At 59.2% G+C, this 19,412-nt stretch overlaps 4 protein-coding genes across 10 annotated transcripts; all 4 read left to right on the forward strand.

The window, feature by feature from the left end:
• The first annotated feature begins 1,717 nt into the window (after positions 1 to 1,717).
• HYAL2 (hyaluronidase 2) lies at positions 1,718 to 6,636 on the forward strand. Of its 2 annotated transcripts, none has more exons than XM_068558957.1 (4): positions 1,718 to 1,824; positions 3,937 to 4,916; positions 5,409 to 5,498; positions 5,909 to 6,636. In XM_068558957.1, exons 2-4 carry the CDS (start codon positions 3,987 to 3,989, stop codon positions 6,317 to 6,319), a joined length of 1,431 nt encoding a protein of 476 aa, XP_068415058.1. In that variant the 5' UTR covers positions 1,718 to 1,824; positions 3,937 to 3,986; the 3' UTR covers positions 6,320 to 6,636. The 2 variants fall into 2 exon arrangements, with proteins under 2 accessions (XP_068415058.1, XP_068415057.1); XM_068558956.1 differs by lacking the exon at positions 1,718 to 1,824 and adding an exon at positions 3,010 to 3,108.
• Positions 6,637 to 9,710: 3,074 nt separating this feature from the next.
• HYAL1 (hyaluronidase 1) lies at positions 9,711 to 12,947 on the forward strand. Of its 4 annotated transcripts, none has more exons than XM_068558831.1 (4): positions 9,711 to 9,822; positions 10,336 to 11,259; positions 11,617 to 11,706; positions 11,888 to 12,947. In XM_068558831.1, the coding sequence occupies exons 2-4, from the start codon at positions 10,360 to 10,362 to the stop codon at positions 12,203 to 12,205; spliced, it is 1,308 nt and encodes a 435-aa protein (XP_068414932.1). In that variant the 5' UTR covers positions 9,711 to 9,822; positions 10,336 to 10,359; the 3' UTR covers positions 12,206 to 12,947. The 4 variants fall into 4 exon arrangements, with proteins under 4 accessions (XP_068414932.1, XP_068414931.1, XP_068414929.1 ...); XM_068558830.1 differs by having other exon boundaries at positions 9,718 to 9,860; positions 10,285 to 11,259; XM_068558828.1 differs by having other exon boundaries at positions 9,718 to 9,860; positions 10,288 to 11,259.
• Positions 12,948 to 13,435: 488 nt separating this feature from the next.
• Positions 13,436 to 19,124, forward strand: HYAL3 (hyaluronidase 3). Of its 3 annotated transcripts, none has more exons than XM_068558809.1 (4): positions 13,436 to 13,533; positions 17,863 to 18,007; positions 18,218 to 18,307; positions 18,424 to 19,124. In XM_068558809.1, coding segments are annotated over exons 1-4 (513 nt in total). In that variant the 5' UTR covers positions 13,436 to 13,531; the 3' UTR covers positions 18,700 to 19,124. The 3 variants fall into 3 exon arrangements, with proteins under 3 accessions (XP_068414910.1, XP_068414908.1, XP_068414909.1); XM_068558807.1 differs by lacking the exon at positions 13,436 to 13,533 and adding an exon at positions 13,541 to 13,944 and having other exon boundaries at positions 17,097 to 18,007; XM_068558808.1 differs by lacking the exons at positions 13,436 to 13,533; positions 18,218 to 18,307 and adding an exon at positions 13,541 to 13,944 and having other exon boundaries at positions 17,097 to 18,007.
• Positions 15,273 to 17,064, forward strand: NAA80 (N-alpha-acetyltransferase 80, NatH catalytic subunit). Its single transcript, XM_068558810.1, is given in 2 exon segments — positions 15,273 to 15,302; positions 15,304 to 17,064. Coding segments are annotated over 2 exon segments (894 nt in total). The 3' UTR covers positions 16,168 to 17,064.
• Positions 19,125 to 19,412: the final 288 nt, after the last annotated feature.

Raw genomic sequence — 19,412 nt, forward strand, 5'->3', positions numbered from 1 at the left:
CCCAGCCTTAGGTGGAGAGCAGCCAAGTGGGTACCACTGCCCTTGACCTACTGCGAGGCTCTGCAGCCCAAACCTACTTGCACTACCAGGAGAGTAGGCTTGGGGCTTCTGTTCCAGCAGGTAAAGCTCAGCTACCCAATACTTCCTTTCTGCCCTGTCTTCTCACCTGCAGCCTGCTCCCTGTGGACATTTGGCCTACACTTTTCAGGTCCTGCTATGAGGCTGGTTCTCTACTGGGCCTAGCCCTTGGCCATTAGCCCATCTCCCAGTAAGGGAGGAGGGAGCTCAGGGACACAGGCTGCTGGGTCTGGGAAGTTGGCCTACCTGTCTTTTGGAGGTTTAAACTTGTCAAGTGTGGAGCAGGATCACCCTCTGCAGCCTGGACTTGCAGTTCTTCTTTGGGCACCTTCCCGTTTTCCCAATAAGATGCCAGGCATAAGGCCCTATTGTCCTCCACTGTCCCTCCCACTGACTGCCCCAGGGCCACGGTTCTGCCATGCCGGGTGGCATCCCATCACCACTGTCCCAGTGTGGGGGAACTCCCTGTGCTGGGCCTGCCCTAGCTGACCCCAAAGCTGGAAACAATGGGGGTCATGGCTGTGCTTCCCCACTCCCTCCTACTGGGCTGTGCTCACTTCCTTCCTTCCTGAGGAAGTGTCCCTGCCCTGGGACAGTCTGGTCTGGCCTTTGTTTCCCCAGGGGCCCCGAGCGTTGGAGCTTTTAAGGCCTGTGTCCCTTGTGGAGCCAGCACAGTGGTCCAGGGACACCACCCTCCCATGCCATGTCCTGGACTCCTTGGTCATCAGGGTAGATTCTAGGATATGTGCCCATCTCCCCCAGTCCCCCAGTCTTACACAGCCTTCTGTTAGGAGAGAGGGCCTGGGCATGAAGGAGGTGGGCTGGTAGGATCGGGGGGCGGGAAGGCTCAGGGTGATTTGAGGGTGTGCATATTTGTACCTCTGGAGGGGTCTGCTGGGACCCTGCTGCAGCCCTCCCGGGAGCCAGCCACGTTATGGGCACCCCCTTCCCACAGGAATACACCCCATTCCTCACCCATGTGGTAAGGAGCCCCTTACTCTGCAGCATCTTAGTGAATTCCACCCAGGAACATCCTCTGGCAGGAGAGCACCCTGCAGAACCCTCCCAGGCCCTGCCCCTCCCCCAACAGTCACCCACATCAACACATTGTCCACTCTGTCACACTTGGGATGCTTCCGCTCTCAGTGGAAAAAAATTGACTCAGCTCCTATAAGTTCCCCCAACACCTCCACCCCAGGGCTGGTTCTCTTCTTCACCACCTGCTTTGGGGGATCATCTGCCAAACATCCCCCAAGTAGTTTGACTCCCTGAAGCACCACCACCAGGGCCTCTCCACTCACAACCTGCTGGATTTGAGGATGGGCCTCAATCTTAAGGGCAGGTTGGGGAGAAAAGCTTTCAGTGTTAAGGAAGCTGCCAGCACGGGGGAGGCTGGCACCTGAACCAGGTCCCGCAGCCTTCCTGTCACCTGGTGCAGTTTGCTGGGCCAGGGCCTACTCAGGGGAAGGGTGGGGCGGGCAGCCAGCCAGCAGGGCATGCCGGAGGGAAACGGTCAAGGCGGTCCCCTCCCCCGCGCATGTTCCTGGCCCTTTCCTCTCTGAGGGGCAGCAGGAAGTGAGGAGAAAGGGCCGGGGCGGGAGGCGGGAGTGGGTGGGAGGGATGGGGTTTATCAAGTTGCCGGCGGGCTGCCCGGAGGGCAGCAGCTGGTGCGAGTAGCTTGTCTGGAGACTTACCCCGGGAAGGAGGGAGGCCGCCGACCTACTGGGCCGACGGACTCCCACACAGGTGAGCCCAGGGCAGAAGACTGGTCTGCACCCTGGTACATGCGCTCACAGCAGCGCTCCCTGCCTCTCCTCCCAGGCGCGCGGGCGGGGAATGGGCTGGCCATACAGACCCGGGCCCTTTGGGGAGCTGAGGATCCCGGGGGAGCGTATCTAGGAAGAGGCAAGGAATACTCCCCCCATTCCAGCTCCAAGCCTGCTCCCCAGAGGGAGGGGCTTGCAGGACGAAAGGACTTAGGATACTGGGCAGAGAGGCCCAGGGGAAACCCTCTGGCCGGGCCGGCTTTCTCTGCCGTCTGGCCAGGAACTTCTGCAAGGGTGGCAGCTTCCTCAGAGTTGAAAGGAAGCCTTGGGGGCTCCCACAGGCCCCCCAGAGACTGGAGAGGAGGCGATGGGAGCCCAGGGATTGGCCTGTGCCTGATGCAGGTCGGGGGCAGGGGGACGCCCTATCCCCAGGGCCCGCTGGGCTTACTGGCCCCAGCCGGGCGGGCCTAGCTGCGACCCACAGCTCGTGTTGCCAGGACAACCACTGCCTCCACCCAGTCCTGGAAGAGCTAAGACGCGGGTGCTAGGCCCCCTCCCCAAGTCTGGCAGGGGGCGGGGATTCCCTTCAGACCAGGGTCGTGGGAAGGGAGCCCTGATCCGTAGGGGGCGGCACGTTACTGTCCTGCGAAACCGGAGATCGGCTCTGGTCACCGTCCCCCTTTCCATACAAAGGGGCCCCAGGACTGGAGACTACGCTCAGGGATGCTGAGCCAGATTCACTACTACCCCCGGCCAAGGCCTCTGGGTCCCACAGCACCTCCTTCTGGCCGGGTGACGGAACGCCACCTCCTTTATTCCCTCCCCGACCCCGGTCCTTTATGCTGTCCCTTTAAGCGGCTGGCCGCGTCGCAGAGCAGGGAGGACTGTACCACCGGTCGCAGGCTGTGGGGGGGAATTTGGGGCTGACTGGCCCTCACGGCTGAGACTCCACAAGAAAGCCCCATTTGGAGGGGTCTCACGGTCCCAGATTGATGGCCACATTCCTCGGCAGAGGATCTGGGGACCTTGGAGCCCAAAACGCAGCACTGGCTGCCCGAAAGTCAGGCACACCTTTCCGCCCCCGCCGCAAATCCTGCGCAGGGCCCGCCTCCGCGCTGAATTCTTAAAGGGCCCGCGGGCTGGGGGGGCGGAGCCAGTAGAGGCGCCGAACCGGGGCAGTGCCTGGTAGAGCTGCCGGAGCGGGCCGGGCTGGGGCGGGGATGGCGATGGCCCTGGCGCAGGTCCCGGCGGCTCCCTGCGCGAGGTGAGGGAGGGCAGTGCGAGCCTGGCGGCCCTCTCCGCGGGCTCTGTTCTGAACCCCCAGGGAGGCGGCCCAGGACCCCCCCAACTTTGGGCCGGGTTCAGCCCCCACGTGCGGGGCGGGGGCGGGGTCCCGGACAAAGGCCAGGTGGAGTGGGCTTTACCCCGGACCGCTTGGCCCGCGGGCGCGATCATTCCTGGTAGCTGTAGAGGAAATGCCGGTCTGCCAGCGCCACCGTGGGAGATCCACCACCCCTTTGTCCCCGCGGGGCCTCCACCAAGCTTGGGAGAGTGTCTGCGCTGAGACAAAGTCTGTTAGCCTCACTCTGCTGCTGGGCGGTTGCTAAAAAAGATACCACCTCTGGGGCTGTGTTACAGCTTCCTAGCTGCTTCATCAGCTGTGCCTTGCCTTACCCAAATGCTATGGTTTCTCAGGACCAAGAGTACTTCACAGGGTAAAGTGGGCCTCGGTTTGGGGCTCTCAGAAACCTTGTCCTGGGTGGTATTCAGCCATGTGTGAGTCCCTGGGCAGTGAGTCTATAGCTCAATTCGTCCAGTTCTCAGAGGGGTCACAGACCTAACAAGTTCCTGCCCAGCCGTAGGCTACCTGCTCCAGGAAGGAGCCCTGTGCTCCTGGCAGTGAGTTCGGGGGGTGTCTTGCCTGCCTCTCAGTGGTCTGTGGTCTCTCAGACCTGTTATAGCCAATAACAGGGTCTGAACAACCCTGGGCACGGTGCCCTACACAGCATGGGCTTTGGGAGTATGGATGGGTTTGGGGTGGACACCTCCAGGATTCTATAGACTGATTTGCTGTCTCCCACCTTTCCCCCAGTTCCTGAGCTAGTGCCAGGCAGGTGACACTGTCTTCCTGCAGCCCCCAGCATGTGGGCAGGCCTGGGCCCTGCCGTCACACTGGCCCTGGTGTTGGCGGTGGCATGGGCCACGGAGCTGAAGCCCACAGCACCACCCATCTTCACGGGCCGGCCCTTTGTGGTAGCATGGGACGTGCCCACACAAGACTGTGGCCCACGCCACAAGGTGCCACTGGACCCAAAGGACATGAAGGCCTTCGATGTGCAGGCCTCACCTAATGAGGGTTTCGTGAACCAGAACATCACCATCTTCTACCGTGACCGGCTGGGCATGTATCCACACTTCGATTCAGTGGCGAGGTCTGTGCATGGTGGCGTGCCACAGAATGGCAGCCTCTGGGTACACCTGGAGATGCTAAAGGGACATGTGGAACGCTACATTCGTACACAGGAGCCTGCAGGGCTGGCAGTCATCGACTGGGAGGACTGGCGGCCAGTGTGGGTACGCAACTGGCAGGACAAGGACGTGTACCGCCGATTATCACGCCAGTTGGTGGCCAGTCGCCACCCTGACTGGCCACCAGACCGCATAGTGAAGCAGGCGCAGTATGAGTTTGAGTTCGCTGCACGCCAGTTCATGCTGGAGACACTGCGATTTGTCAAGGCATTTCGGCCTCGGCACCTGTGGGGCTTCTACCTCTTCCCCGACTGTTACAACCATGATTATGTGCAGAACTGGGAGACCTATACAGGCCGCTGCCCTGATGTTGAGGTCTCCCGAAATGACCAGCTGGCCTGGCTGTGGGCCGAGAGCACGGCCCTCTTCCCCTCTGTCTACCTGGAAGAGACGCTCGCTTCCTCCACTCATGGCCGCAACTTTGTCAGCTTCCGTGTTCAGGAGGCCCTTCGCGTGGCTCACACCCACCATGCCAACCACGCACTCCCGGTCTACGTCTTCACGAGGCCCACCTATAGCCGTGGACTCACAGGGCTTAGCGAGGTATGTGCCTCCCAGGGCCCTGCCTTCGTCCTTGGGAAACCACTGCAGGCCTCCTGCCCCCAAGTTTACTGGCTACTCTACATCTCCTCACCTCATTCTCTCTGTAACCCTATGAAAGGGTGGCATTGTTATCTCCATTTTGTGGATATGAAAATTGAGGGCCAGAGATGCTGAGAAATTTACCCAGAACTTCTCAGCAAATCCAGGTAGAGCAGGGACTTGGGCCTAGTATTCTGACTTTGCGGTCCATCCTGGTAGATACATACTAGGCTCAAGTGGGCCCTTGGCTTGGGAATGGGAGGCCGGAAGTGGGGGTGGAAGCGGCTTAAACATTTAAGGAGAAAGTGAAACAGCTGCTGCCTAGGGGTGAGAAGGAGAGGACTGGGCTGGGGGAGGTTAGCAGGTCTGAACAGGCTAGGGCCTGCCCACCCTGTCTGTCCTTCTAACCTTGTGGTCTCAGTCTTCCCCAGTGACCATCTCCTTCCCACGCAGATGGATCTCATCTCCACCATTGGCGAGAGTGCAGCCCTGGGTGCAGCTGGTGTCATCCTCTGGGGTGATGCGGGGTACACCACCAGCATGGTAAGTAAGATCCACCCAGCCTACTGGAGCTGAGTCTGCAGGGACAGGCAGAGCGTCTGTGCTTTTGGCTGCAAACCTCAAAGTGGTCCCCTCATCTGTCTCCCACCCAAGGAGCCCCAGTCCCAACAGAGAAGACAGAGTCCCTCCCCTTCTCCCAGGAAGGGGGATTTGCTGTCCTGACCAGCTGTTGAGTTCCACCCTGCCCCATCTGCCCTGCTGGGTTCCAGTCCCTGCCCCCACCCCCTTCTTTGAAGGAATAGGAACAGTGAGGGCTCAGGCATGCGTGTGTGTGTGTGTGTGTGTGTGTGCGCATTGTTAAAAGAAGGTACAGTCACCACAGTGTAGACAGAGTTTCCACCTGGGCCTGTGGGCTAAGACAGCTGACCCTGATCCCTGACCTCTGCCCCCAGGAGACCTGCCAGTACCTCAAGGATTACCTGACTCGGTTGCTGGTACCCTACGTCGTCAATGTGTCCTGGGCTGCCCAGTATTGCAGCTGGGCCCAGTGCCATGGCCACGGGCGCTGTGTGCGCCGTGACCCCGGTGCTAATACCTTCCTGCACCTCAGTGCCAGCAGCTTCCGCCTAGTGCCTAGCCACGCACCTGGTGAGCCGCAGCTGCGACCAGAGGGGGAACTCAGTTGGGCCGACCGCAACCACCTGCAGACGCACTTTCGCTGCCAGTGCTACTTCGGCTGGGGCGGCGAGCAATGCCAGTGGGACCGCAGGCGGGCAGCTGGGGGTGCCAGTGGGGCCTGGTCTGGGTCCCACCTCACCAGCCTGCTGGCTGTGGCCGCCCTGGCCCTCACCTGGACTTTGTAAGGGTCTCTCACGCAGCTGCCAGGCAAGCTGGCCTCTGCCACAAGGGCTCTGCCAGGCATGTAGGAGCCCACAAGAAGTGGACAAACCAGAGTCTGAAGGGGCAGAGCCCCATGGGATGCCCAGTAGGGTGTCCGTACCAGCTCCCACCCCCTGTTCTAAGGGGGAGGGACAGTCCCGTGGGAGGCCCCTTCTCTCCCTGCCAGAGAGGAAGAGGGGCACAGCTGGGCGGGGGAGGACCTGACCCTACTCCCCTGCCCCTGAATAGTTTATTATTATTATTTTGGGGTCTCTTTTGTAAATTAAATGTGAAACAACTGCTTCTTTGCTTGGACTGTCTGTGCCTGGGCCAGGGCATGTGAGAGAGATTTCAGGGTCTTCCATATAAGGTTTGAGCTCAGTTCTGTCTCTGTGAGACTCTCTGCTGGGAACTTCTCATCTGTAAAATGCATTCACTGGGATCTGCAGGCCAGAGCTTCCCACTCTAGCTGTCCTGCTAGGGCAGGGGCCACTGGGAGTGGAGGGACTCACAGTCTACCCCAACACCAAGGACCTTGCTTTATCCATATTGATTGGAAAGCAGTTGGGTACAATCTTCTGTGAGGGATGGGGCTCATTGTGCTTCTCCTACTTGGTACTGTATCCCCAGCTGGGCTGGTGCCAGTCGCCTCGCCTTGCCCACCCAAGGAGAAAGGGGAAAGCGGATGTTTGATCTTCCCTGGCTGGGCAGGTAGCCAAATCACTCCTCCCTGCTGTTCTCACAGGCAAGGGCGTCTCCTCCACTCCCCAGTCCGAAGGACAGTGAACTTCAGCCACACGCACTTCTCCCCATCTGGCTCAGAGTCCTCCACTGGGTATGGTCAGAGGGAGGCAAGCAGGGCATTGGGATCTGAATCATGAGGTCCAGTCCCTGTCGCACTGCAGAGATGCATGATGGGGTGAGGGGGAGGCATCCTCAACAGTCAGCCCTGTAATGGCCATGGGAGAGCATAGCTTGTCCCCAGCTGTCCCAGGAGAGAGAAGTAGCAGCCAGAGCAGTCATACCAGCTCTGACCTGCTTCACTTCCTCTGCTTCTGAAGTGAGTTATTCTGGGTGGGGCCCTGCCCCTCCCCTCAGCCATTGGACCCACACCTGGATTCCTCCTGTCCCTATCAGTGATGACTGAACCCCTGCCCTCAGACAACACCGGCTCTGGGGAGATAGACTCAAGAAACTGTCGAGCAGTGAGGAGGGCACCCCAGCCACAAGGACTCGGGAAGTAGCCTCAAGGAAGTGCTTTCTACATTGAGGTTGGGTTGGGTTGTTTTTGGGGGGTGGCGCACCACGCACGGCACATGGGATCTTAGTTCCCTGACCAGGGATCGAACCACTGCCCCCTGCAGTGGAAGCACGGTTTCCTAACTCCTGGACCGCCAGGGAAGTCCCTACATTGAGAGTCCCTACACTGAGTTTTGAAAGGTGTGGGGGAAACTTGATGCTGGGAACAAAGCATGGGCAAAGGCTGGAGGAAGACAGAACACAAATGGAGACACAGAGTTTGAGGCTAGGGTGTGACAGGGGGGTATGCTGCAGGTGGCCCTAGAGTGGCACCAGGCCTGATTTTGTCTGATGATGGTGACTATCTTACCTGTTCAGTGAACACACTGAGCACACACATGTGCCAGGGCTGGGCTGGGTGCTGGGGATGCACCCATGAACCACACCAGCAAAGACTGCCATCCTCAGGGGTATGATGGCATAAAGGGAGATGCACTTCGGATGCCAAGACCAAGTCAGATGTTGGACAGTGGAGAGTGCTCCCCAGAGAGGCATGCAGGCAAGGGGATGGTGTGGTTAGAGCCTGGAGAAGCAATCCTCACCAAATCGATATTGATTCAGGTTGTAAAGTGATCCTTCATCCCTCTGGCTGCTGATGGCAGAGAATAGAGAGGAGGTGGGGTGGTAGCACTGGGAGGGAGATGTCAAATCACATGGTGGGGGTAGGGGAGGGGTCCTGGCTGCTTGTGACCAAGGTGGGGAGAGGCCGGCTGGAGAGAAGATTCAGGTGTAGATCAATAAGGCCATAAGATGGTGGAGCCAGCAGAGGGAGGGCAAGGAAGGAGGAGCTGTGACCTATCTCCCCAACACCTGTGACTTCCCCTACCCAACTGTGACCCCACACACAGCTGTGACCTCCCCTACACAGATGTGACCCATGCACACCTGTTAGCTACCCCGCCCACATCTGTAACCTGCCAACACACAGGTTATCCAGACATACCTGTGACCTGACCCACGCAGCTGTGACCTGGCCATGAGCTCAGGTTCAGACTGGGCTGTAGGCCCAGGCAGTGCTTTCACCTGGGCCAGGAATATGATGTTTCCTTCATCCCACTCTGGCAGGCAAGCCTGGGCCTGAGCACCTAGCAGGTCTCAGTTGCTAGCGTCTGAATCAGCAAACAAGCAAAATCACAAAGGAATGAACAAGCGCGTCATCACTGATACACTCATGCTCATACCCGTAGTCACACAAACATGGGGTCTCATGGTCATAAGACAACAGGGTCTCACACACACCAAGTCTCAGGCACTGGGTCCCACACTTGCACATACACACTACTGGAGTTTGTGGAGAGTCCCAAATGTCCACTGACTGGAGCTTTATACAGACACAGTCACTGATCCAGCACATATACAAAGGGTGACAACGCAGCCCTGACTTCAGGAACACAGTGCCTTTCAGACACAGGTCCCTAAAGGAGGGATGACTTATCCACTAGGCACACCGGTAGGCACAGGGCCACAATACTTATACGGGCCCACAAAAATGTTTTAATTTTAATCTTTTTTAATCAGAAGAAAAAATATAGGAATAATGAATATAAAATAATGAATTCAGTCTGGATTATATCTGTCCTTATGCCAATATAGTCGTAAAATATATTTTTTAAAAAATATGTATTTTTTTGGCCGCGCAGCATGCGGGATCTTAGTTCCCCAACCATGGATCGAACCTGTGCCCCCTGCAGTGGAAGCACAGAGTCCTAACCATTCCCTTAAAATGTTTTTTTGAGGAATGGGTCCACAAAGGTGAAAGTGCCTAGGGCCCATAGGTGTCATAATGCAGCCACGTGGGGAAGGCACCCAGACTCCAGTATCACAGACAGGGCTGCCCAGTCGGATCTGCCACCCAGACAGCCCCCATGCACTGCCTCCATCCCCACATCATCCCAAGTAAAGCCACAAAGTCCAGCCCCAGTGCTGACAGAGTGGGAGGGGCCACTTCCGGCCTAGCCCCACCTCCTACCAAGGGCACTTTGCCAGGAGTGCAGAGGTGGCTCTGCCGTCTGGCCCAGCCCTCTAACCCAGGGCCCGCCCCTCAGCCCGCCCCCAGACTGGGTGGGGTGACCCCTACAAAAGCTCAGGGTTTCCAGCAGCAGCTTCTTCCTCCAAGAGTCTCGGTGCAGCTGAGGCCAGAGTTAAGGAACAGAATCTTGCTGATCCCTGCATAGGCCCTCACCCTGAGGTCAGGAAGTTTGGAGAATGAGGCCTTTCAGCCCTGAGGTCAGCAGGGACAAGTGGGCAGATTGGCGGGCGTACAGGAGGGCTGGACTGACCTTTCCTGCGTCACTGAGCATCCCCTCCTGCATGCGTGGCCAGGATTCCTGGGGGAAGAGACAGGGAAGCCCCCGCCTCCATCAGTCGGCCAGCCTGGGGGCTGAGGGCCTGGCTCTCAGCCACTTTTCTCAAGACAGATGTCATGGCTTCTGTGGCCCTTGGGGAAGGGGGTGGGCAAGCCAGGACAAGACCTGTGGGAGACAGAGGGCAGAGGTCGGCCCAAGAGGCAACTCGGGTGTGCCCTCTAGTGGCCATGTTCCCCTCAATGCCTCTCCTTTGCCCTCTGACTTCCCCGAGCCCTGCAGGTCAATATTTACCTGAAGCCAGAACAGAGGTGGATTAATAAGGGACTTGGCCTGCCTGCCCTCAGTAGGGGTCAGAGAGTTCAAGGACTGCTTTCAGCTCTGCCTCCCCTGGCCAGGTTTCCCTAGACCTGCCCTGTGCCATGGCAGCCCACCTGCTTCCCATCTGCACCCTCTTCCTGAACTTGCTCGGCATGGCCAAAGGCTCCAGGGACCCTGTGGTACCCAACCGGCCCTTCGCCACCATCTGGAATGCAAACACCCAGTGGTGTCTAGAGAGGTATGGCGTGGACGTGGACATCAGTGTCTTTGATGTGGCGGCCAACCCGGGGCAGACCTTCCGTGGCCCTGACATGACCATTTTCTACAGCTCCCAGCTGGGTACCTACCCTTACTACACATCTGCTGGGGAGCCCGTATTCGGTGGCCTGCCCCAGAATGCCAGCCTGGCTGTCCACCTGGTCCGCACATTCCAGGACATCCTGGCTGCCATGCCTGCATCCAACTTCTCAGGGCTGGCAGTTATTGACTGGGAGGCATGGCGCCCACGCTGGGCCTTCAACTGGGACACCAAGGACATTTACCGGCAGCGTTCACGGGCACTGGTACAGGGGCAGCACCCTGACTGGCCAGCTCCTTGGGTGGAGGCAGCAGCTCAGGACCAGTTCGAGGGGGCTGCCCGGGCCTGGATGGCAGGCACCCTCAGGCTGGGACAAGCACTGCGGCCTCGTGGCCTCTGGGGCTTCTATGGCTTCCCTGACTGCTATAACTATGACTTTAAAAATCCCAACTACACCGGCCAGTGCCCACCAGGCATCCGTGCCCAGAATGACCAGCTGGAGTGGCTGTGGGGCCAGAGCCGTGCCCTCTACCCCAGCATCTACCTGCCCGCAGCACTGGAGGGCACGAAGAAGGCACAGATGTTTGTGCAGCACCGTGTGGGTGAGGCATTCCGTTTGGCCGTGGGTGCAGGGTACCCTGATCTGCCAGTGCTGCCCTACGTCCAGATCTTCTACGACATGACTAACCGCTTTCTGCCCCTGGTGAGTCTCCTGTGACCCCGCCCACCTTGTAACCTACCTTGTCAGGCATTAGTCCAGTAAGTGAGGCCACACAGCCCTGGGGCACTTTAGCCTTGGGGCACTTTCATCCATTCCCTCCCACATTCTTTGAGCACCTACTGTGTGCCAAGTTCTGTGCTAGGCACAGACAATTCAGCATTCTTCAGAAAGAAATCATCCCTGCCTGCATGGCACTCACAGGCTAGAGTGAGGGCAGGCTTGCCTCTGGCCGCCAGAGCTAGAGCAGGCTATGAATTATTTGTCCCATGCAATAGTGTTACAGCAGTCTGCTGTGGGGACAGAGGGAGGCCCCACAGAGCTATGCTGTCCTTTCCCCAGGAGGAGCTGGAGCACAGCCTGGGGGAGAGTGCAGCCCAGGGGGCAGCAGGAGTGGTGCTCTGGGTGAGCTGGGAGAACACAAGAACCAAGGTGAGCTCAAGCCCAGGATGGGGGTGAGGGTGGGGGCAGGAGTGGGGCTGCCAGGCTGACTGGGGAGACCCTGGCCCACCCTTTACCCCTGCAGTCCTGGCTGACCAGCAGGTGAGTGCCTCAATGCCCTAGGTGGACCCGTGCATGGCCGTGGTGTCCTGACGCTCCCCCTCCCACCTAGGAATCCTGCCAGGCCATCAAGGAGTATGTTGACATGACACTGGGGCCCTTCATCCTGAATGTGACCAGCGGGGCTCTTCTGTGCAGTCAAGTCCTGTGCTCTGGCCATGGCCGTTGTGCCCGGCGCCCCAGTCACCCTGAAGCCCGCCTCATCCTCAGCCCCACCAGTTTCTCCATCGAGTCCACGCCTGGTGGTGGGCCCCTGACCCTCCGAGGTGCCCTCTCACTCAAGGATCGGTTGCGGATGGCTGTGGAGTTCAAATGTCGCTGCTACCGTGGGTGGACGGGAACATGGTGTGAGCAGTGGGGCATGTGGTGATTGGCACATGCACACATTGAGTACCTAATGCAATCTGGACCTGGCTACAGCTTTCTCAAGTACAGGCACAGTCACATGAGCCATGGTCACAGTCAGAAGTACACTCAGGCACTGTCATGAGCATATGCCAGCACATTCACACTTGCTTACAGACCAAGATAGTTGCATAAGGAGTTTGAGCCTCGGGCACCCACCCAGCGGAGTTAAAAATATTTCCTCCAGAGACATTGAGCCAGTCTTTAAACTGCAGCAATCACAAGAACTGACGTTCTGGATTTCCCTGGCGGTCCAGTGGTTAAGACTCCGCGCTTCTACTGCAGGGGGCGGGGGTTCGATCCCTGGTCAGGGAACTAAGATCCCGCATGCTGAAAGAAAGGGAGGGAGGAAGGAAGGAAGGAAGGAAGAAAGAAAGAAAGAGCTGACATTCACTGGGTGCCTACTCTTTCCAAGTCATGTGCTAGGCATTTTAAGTAGTCTAACTTAATTGTGCAGTCCTAACACGACGCTATGAAGAAACTGAGGCACACACAGGGAGGGTTAGCACTTTACCCAAGGTTGCAGCCAGAAAATAGAGCAGCTGAGATTCAAACCCAGGTGAATCTGGGTTTGAATCTCTACCCTCTACCTCTATAGCGATGGAGCCCTTTGGCTCCTACTATATGTCGCCGGTAATCAGCCCTGCACTGCAACCTGAATCCGTTCAGAGGTAATAGCCTCACAAATAAAGCAGACATGATTCTAACTTCAAGAGCTGTTTATTGAGCGCTTAAAACGTGCAGGCTCTGGGATCCAGAGGGCACAGGAAAATTCTTTTCTCTCGCTCAGATTTGATGTCTGTCCGAGGGCGGCTGCTTCTCAGGGTAGGGCCCAAATTTCAGGAGGAAGCTCCACCTGACCGTTTCCACACTGGGCAGGAGGCTGACGTGAGCCGAGACAAAGCTGAATTGGGGGGAGATCTATCTGAGTCTGGGGCGGGGCGAGGCGGGGCGAGATGGAAGCCCAGCCCACCCGTAACGGAGCCGGCGCTCGGTTCGCGCTCTCTGGGAGCTGGGCCTGGATAAGCAAGGGCGGGAGGGGCAGAGGTAGAGCCAGGGCAGAGATCCAGTCTGCGTCGGGTCCGTGTTATGACGCGAGGGGCCGGGGACGGGGGCTGGCCGCCCCGAAGACCCGGGACCTGGTGGTGTGCCGCGGGCCGTGACGGCTGCAGTGCGTCCGCCGCAGCGCTAGGGGGCGAGCGCCGGGGGCCGGAGGGGTCCGAGCCAGAGACAGCGAGATACAGATCCGTGCGGAGCGAGGATACGGAGCGTCCCGGAGCCAGGCGTCAGCATGTCAGTACTGCCCCCTCCCCATGCGCGGCGTATTCCTCCTCATTGTCCCCCGCTCTCCCCGTCTGCTCCGCGCGTACAGTTCTCAAGTGACTAAGCCGCCCCGCACGCCCTTATTGCGTCTGTCGTTCCCTCCCAGAGCATAACGAGCCACAGCCGCCCAGAGTCAAGTTCCCGAAGCCCCCACCCCCAAACTCCACGGTTTGTCACCCAGTGGGAGGAAGGAGGAAACTGAGGCAGGAGAGACTGCCGCCTCTCTCTGTGGACCCGGGAGCCCCACCCACAGTGGGTGGGGTCGGCACAGAAGGGGTTGAGCCTGAGGGGGAAGTCGGGGGCTCCAGGCTCAGGGGCGGATCCTGGGGTTTCCTCTCTCCTGGTCCAGAGGTGCAGTTGCTGCGGAGGTGGCTGATGCAGGTGAGGGGCTTATAGCCCTCTGAGTGGAATGTGGTATGAGGGGAGGGGGCTACCTGTTACTGATCAGTGTAGAATTGGCCTCAAGCTCACGGGCCCTTCCTGGGGAGGGGGGGAAGGGGAGCCAAGTCATCCTCTATGGAACAGGTGAGTAAAAGGGTGGGGCCCAGCGGCCACCTATCGCTAGAAATCCCCCAGCATTGACCCTCCTGCCAGCAGAGCCTGGGGTAGGATGGGCACACAATGGAGTTCGGGGTCAGGAGGTCTGAGCCCCCAACCTGGTAGCCGTTGGACACCCCTGTGGATGTAGGAAGGAAGCTGTGGTTCTTATCTAGCTAGGGTGGCTACGAAACAGGCCAGTGGGGAACCAGGCCTGCAGGAGCCACACTGCTGTGTGAGCCGGGCCCTTTCTGAGGGGCAGTTGGGTCCATGCCCAGTCAAAGTGTCCTGAGCTGGGCAGTGTTGGGGAGGGAGCCATGGACTCTGTGCCCCTGGTAGGGAAGGCAGTCCAGGGAGGGGAAATTTGAGCCTGATGGGTGGGTGAATGGCACCCCAATATCGGTTAGGTGGCAGGCATGGCCCAGGTGGTCAAAAAGGCTGGGACCTGGAGTAGGGAGAAGGGTGGGACAGGGGAGTTCCTAGGGAAGCTATGTTCCCCGAAGGGAATACAGTGTTTAAGCAGGGGGTCGTGGTGTCTAGTTTGTATGCTCTGTCTGATGGCCAGCCAGCTGCAATGGTGTAGGGCTGGATCTACTCTCCTGGGGAGGACAAAGCGGTAGCCAGAGCAGGCTGGGGCCTGGACTCTTGAGTTCTGCCCTAGCCTTTAGCCCTCAGCCTCCATACAGTGTAAGGTAGAGCACCCAGGACCCATCCCCTCTGCTCTCCACCTGAGTCAGGTCCCCCAGGTATAGGGGATGGGATCCTCCAGGTCACCTGTGCCATCAGGTGAGTATGGGGACAAGGTGCAGCCCACCAGTTCCAGGATGTGTGGCCCTCCTTAGCACTCTGTCAGCCACTCCCTGCCCCAGCCCCATCCTCCCTTCTGGCACAGCCCAGCATGGCTGTTGTCCACAGGAGGAGCACCCTTCTGGTCTCAGGAGATACCACTGCCTGGAGACTGTGGCCTTAACCCCCAGCCTGCCACTGAGCCACCTGTAACCCAGCAGGAGATGACCTTGGCTCCCAGCCTGGCAGCTGAGCCTGGATCCCACATGTAGGCGAGAGCTGACTCTGAGCCCTGGCCCAGCCAAGCTGACCCCTACCCTAGACCCTATACACCAGGTGGCTCTGATCCTGAGTACCACCCCAGCCCAACTGACTCTGGATCCTGCATGCCAGCCAGAGGTGACCCTGAGATCCAACCTGGCCAAGCTGATCCTGGATCCTACACACCAGCCAGATCTGACCCTGAGCCCCAGGCTAGCTGAGTTGACCCTGGGTTCTGCATGCCATCCAGAGATGACCCTCAGTCCTGGCTCAACTGAGCTGACCCTGGATCCCGCACGCCAGCCAGAGGAGACCCCAGCCCCCAACCTGGCTGAGCTGACCCTGGAGCCTGTGCACTGCCGACCTGAGCTCCTGGATGCCTGTGCCGACCTCATCAATGAGCAGTGGCCCCGCAGCCGCACCTCCCGCCTGCACTCCTTGGGCCAGTCCTCAGATGCCTTCCCCCTCTGCTTGATGCTGCTGAGCCCTCGTCCCACGCCAGAGGCAGCCCCCATTGTGGTGGGCCATGCCCGCCTGTCACGGGTGCTGGACCGGCCCCAGAGCCTCCTAGTGGAGACGGTGGTGGTGGCCCGAGCCTTGAGGGGCCGTGGCTTTGGCCGCCGCCTCATGGAGGGCCTCGAAGCCTTTGCTCAGGCCCGGGGCTTCCGCCGGCTACACCTCACCACCCATGACCAGCTGCACTTCTACGCCCACCTGGGCTACCAGCTGGGTGAGCCTGTGCAAGGCCTGGTCTTCACCAGTCAGCGGCTGCCTGCCATCCTGCTCAATGCCTTCCCCAGGGCCCCCTTTCCCCGGCCACCCTGCAAGGCCCCTAGCCTGACTGCCCAAGCTGCCCCAAGAGCCCCCAAGGGGTCATCATTGCCGCCACCCCCACCCCTGCCTGAGCCCTTGACCACCCTACCCCCACCTCCAGGAGGGCCCCCTCCACAAAGCCTGCTGGAGACTCAATACCAAGACCTGAGAAGACGCCCCATATTCTGGATGGAGAAAGACATCTGAGGGCTACCCAGGGCAAGATGCTGTCTTTCTGGGTCAGTTGACTGCCCAGGACAGTACCAGCCTCAGCCCACTGGCCATCCCTCAGCTTCTAGCCCCTGAGGGCAGCTTCAGCCTAGGCATGTTTCCTGAGTGCCAGTGGAGATGGCGCCATGGCTGTGGCTCAGAGCTCTCAGTGTGGCTGAATAAAGGCTTCTGTTGGGTGTGGTTGTGACAGTGTATTTGTTGACCCCCACCCTCATCTCCCAGCCTTGTCTTAGGTCCTCTGTCCCTGCAGGGGCCCTCAGATCCACCTCGGCCTTAGGGCCATGGGTGGAGAGACACCTGCCTTTTACCTCTCTCACTCTGCCAGGCCCAGGGGACAAGGAGACATTCACTCATCACCATTCACTGAGCACCTGCTGTGTTACAGGCCCTGGATTGGGCACAGGCAGTGGGGAACTAGACAGATAGGGTCTCAACCCAAGGGACAGGGCAGGGCATACTGTGGCAGGATCCATGCTGGGACAGTGGGAGCTAAAGTGCCCTCACTCCACTTGGAGATCTGGGAGACCTCCCAGGGCAGGTGATGTCATAGCAGAGACCTGAGTGCTGAGTAGAAATTAAGCCAGGCAAGGTGGGGGCTGAGTGTTCTTGGGGCAGGAAACAAAATGGGCAGAGGAAAGAAGGGGACTTGTGAAAGCTGTAGGTGGGGGAGGTGTCAGAGGGCACGGTGGTGCTATGGCAGAGATGGACAATACAGAAGGGGAGCTGCCCAAACCAGCTTGGGTTGTGGCTGCTCTGAGAGGCCTATGAGACCCCTTGGGAACCAGGCTTTACGCACCTCCCTTTCTTGTGAGGAGGAGCTGGAGGAGTTTTCCCAGCTTTCTCTGCTGTGTGGAAGGTGTGGCCATGGCCATGGAGTCTAAGCTCACACCCCCTCTCTCCTGCAGGTTTCCATCCCTGGGGCATGACCATGCAGCTAGGCCTGGCCCTGGTGCTAGGGGTGGCCCTGTGCTTGGGGTGTGGCCAGCCCCTGCTGCAAGCCCCTGAACACCCCTTCTTGGTGCTGTGGAACGTGCCCTCAGCACACTGTAAGGCCCGCTTTGGCGTGCACCTGCCACTAGAGGCCCTGGGCATTGCAGCCAACCGTGGCCAGCGTTTCCACGGCCAGAATGTCACCATCTTCTACAAGAACCAGCTCGGCTTCTATCCCTACCTTGGGCCGAGGGGCACAGCTCACAATGGGGGCATCCCCCAGGCTGTGCCCCTTGACCGCCACCTGGCATGGGCTGCCTATCAGATCCGCCGCAGCCTGCAACCTGGCTTCGCTGGCCTGGCAGTACTGGACTGGGAGGAATGGTGTCCGCTCTGGGCTGGGAACTGGGGCCGCCGCCAGGTCTATCAGACAGCCTCCTGGGCTTGGGCACAGCGGTTATTCCCCAACCTGGACCCCCAGGAGCAGCTCTACAAGGCCCGTATCGGCTTTGAACAGGCAGCCCGTGCACTGATGGAGGACACACTGCGGCTAGGCCGGGCACTGCAGCCCCATGGGCTCTGGGGCTTCTATCACTTCCCTGCCTGTGGCAATGGCTGGCATGGTACAGCTTCCAATTACACGGGCCACTGCCATGCAGCCACCCTTGCCCGCAACACCCAACTGTATTGGCTCTGGGCCGCCTCCAGCGCCCTCTTCCCCAGCATATACCTCCCACCCAGGTTACCACCTGCTCACCACCAGGCATTTGTCCGATACCGCCTGGAGGAGGCCTTCCGTGTGGCCCTCGCTGGGCACCCACATCCCCTGCCTGTCCTGGCCTATGCCCGCCTCACACACCGGAGCTCTGGGAGGTTCCTGTCCCAGGTGAGTGAAAACTGAAGTCTAGGGGTCTGACTGGGGAGGCATGACATTCTCTGAGGGCCTGAGAAGCCACTCAGAGGCTCAGGGCCAAGGGGCCCTCCTCTAGGGGTGGAATCGGATCATGGCAGTGAGCCATGAAAGTTCTTGAAGGTGGAGGTAGGGCCAGATGGAGCTGGCCAGCCCAGCCCTGGCTTAGCAGCTCTCTGCCTCCAGGATGAACTTGTGCAGACCATTGGTGTGAGCGCTGCACTGGGGGCAGCCGGCGTGGTGCTCTGGGGGGACCTGAGCTTCTCCAGTTCTGAGGTGATCATTGCCCCCTCCAGCCTGCCACACAGCCCATGCTGGGGTCCCAGAGATGGGGAAAGACCATGTCAGGGCCATGGAGCAGAAGCATTGATACATCCCTTCCCTCTCCTCAGGAGGAGTGCTGGCATCTCCATGACTACCTAGTGAGCACCCTGGGCCCTTATGTGATCAACGTGACCAGGGCAGCCATGGCCTGCAGTCACCAGCGGTGCCATGGCCATGGCCGATGTGCTTGGCAAGACCCAGGACAACTGGAAGTCTTTCTGCACCTGGAGCCAGATGGCAGCCCTGGAGATTGGGAGTCCTTCAGCTGCCGTTGTTACTGGGGCTGGGCTGGCCCTACCTGCCAGGAGCCCAGGCCTGAGCTTGGGCCTGAAGAAACAACATAAAGCCAGGAGTCACATGCGTCTGACCTTCATGTTCCTGCTGCCATCTTTCCAGTCCTGGAGGGAGGACTTTGTCCCACTCTTGTTCTATTTAGCTTACCATCACTTCTCCCATGCACACACCCCACTTCCCATGGGATCCCTGGGGAGTGGAAGAGGCCAGAAAAAAACATACTGTTTTAAAACTAGAGGCCCTCTGACATCACCTGATCCCTCCTGACAAGAAAGCAGCCCCAGGAAGAGTCGGTGTTCCAGAAGGTTAAGGTTGCCAGCCCAGGGCTCTGTTCTACACCTCACTGCGTCCATGGAGAGGTCACAGGAGACCCGTCCAGGGGCAGGTGGGCCCCCAAGGAGATCTTGGCTAAGATCTGTAAGGGCTAAGCTGTTGTCTGTAATCTGCTTTCATCATAAAGTTACCTTTTCTTTCACTGCTTGAGGTTTGGCTGTTCCCCAATTCTACCAAACCCACCCTCTTCCTGTCGCGAGCGTCCCGCTGCAAGTGCCCAGAGATGCCGGTCCTGCGTCGTGGGCAGCTACAGAGTTAACGACTACACGTGTTGGGCGAGGTGAGGCTGGGGGAGGAACACCGCAAGGCATTGTGGGTGCATAGTTGAGCTAGAGCGTCGTGGGCTTGTGAGTCCCTGAAGCTGACTACAATTCCCAAGGTGCTCTACGCCCAGCCGGGGAGGGGCGTTAATCCGCGCTCAGCACCCTGG

This window comes from Eschrichtius robustus, chromosome 12, assembly GCF_028021215.1.
Source record: "Eschrichtius robustus isolate mEscRob2 chromosome 12, mEscRob2.pri, whole genome shotgun sequence".
Taxonomy (NCBI): domain Eukaryota; kingdom Metazoa; phylum Chordata; class Mammalia; order Artiodactyla; family Eschrichtiidae; genus Eschrichtius; species Eschrichtius robustus.

Bases quoted from the DNA above. Each gene is read 5' to 3' on its own strand.
- HYAL3 (XM_068558807.1), top strand. From the start codon at position 17,114: ATGACCATGCAGCTAGGCCTGGCCCTGGTGCTAGGGGTGGCCCTGTGC. The intron at 18,008-18,217 runs GTGAGTGAAAAC...CTCTGCCTCCAG, and splicing joins CTGGGAGGTTCCTGTCCCAG to GATGAACTTGTGCAGACCAT. The intron at 18,308-18,423 runs GTGATCATTGCC...CCCTCTCCTCAG, and splicing joins TGAGCTTCTCCAGTTCTGAG to GAGGAGTGCTGGCATCTCCA.
- HYAL1 (XM_068558828.1), top strand. From the start codon at position 9,840: ATGAGGCCTTTCAGCCCTGAG. The intron at 9,861-10,287 runs GTCAGCAGGGAC...TGCCCTCAGTAG, and splicing joins TGAGGCCTTTCAGCCCTGAG to GGGTCAGAGAGTTCAAGGAC. The intron at 11,260-11,616 runs GTGAGTCTCCTG...TCCTTTCCCCAG, and splicing joins CTAACCGCTTTCTGCCCCTG to GAGGAGCTGGAGCACAGCCT.
- HYAL2 (XM_068558957.1), top strand. From the start codon at position 3,987: ATGTGGGCAGGCCTGGGCCCTGCCGTCACACTGGCCCTGGTGTTGGCG. The intron at 4,917-5,408 runs GTATGTGCCTCC...CTTCCCACGCAG, and splicing joins GACTCACAGGGCTTAGCGAG to ATGGATCTCATCTCCACCAT. The intron at 5,499-5,908 runs GTAAGTAAGATC...CTCTGCCCCCAG, and splicing joins CGGGGTACACCACCAGCATG to GAGACCTGCCAGTACCTCAA.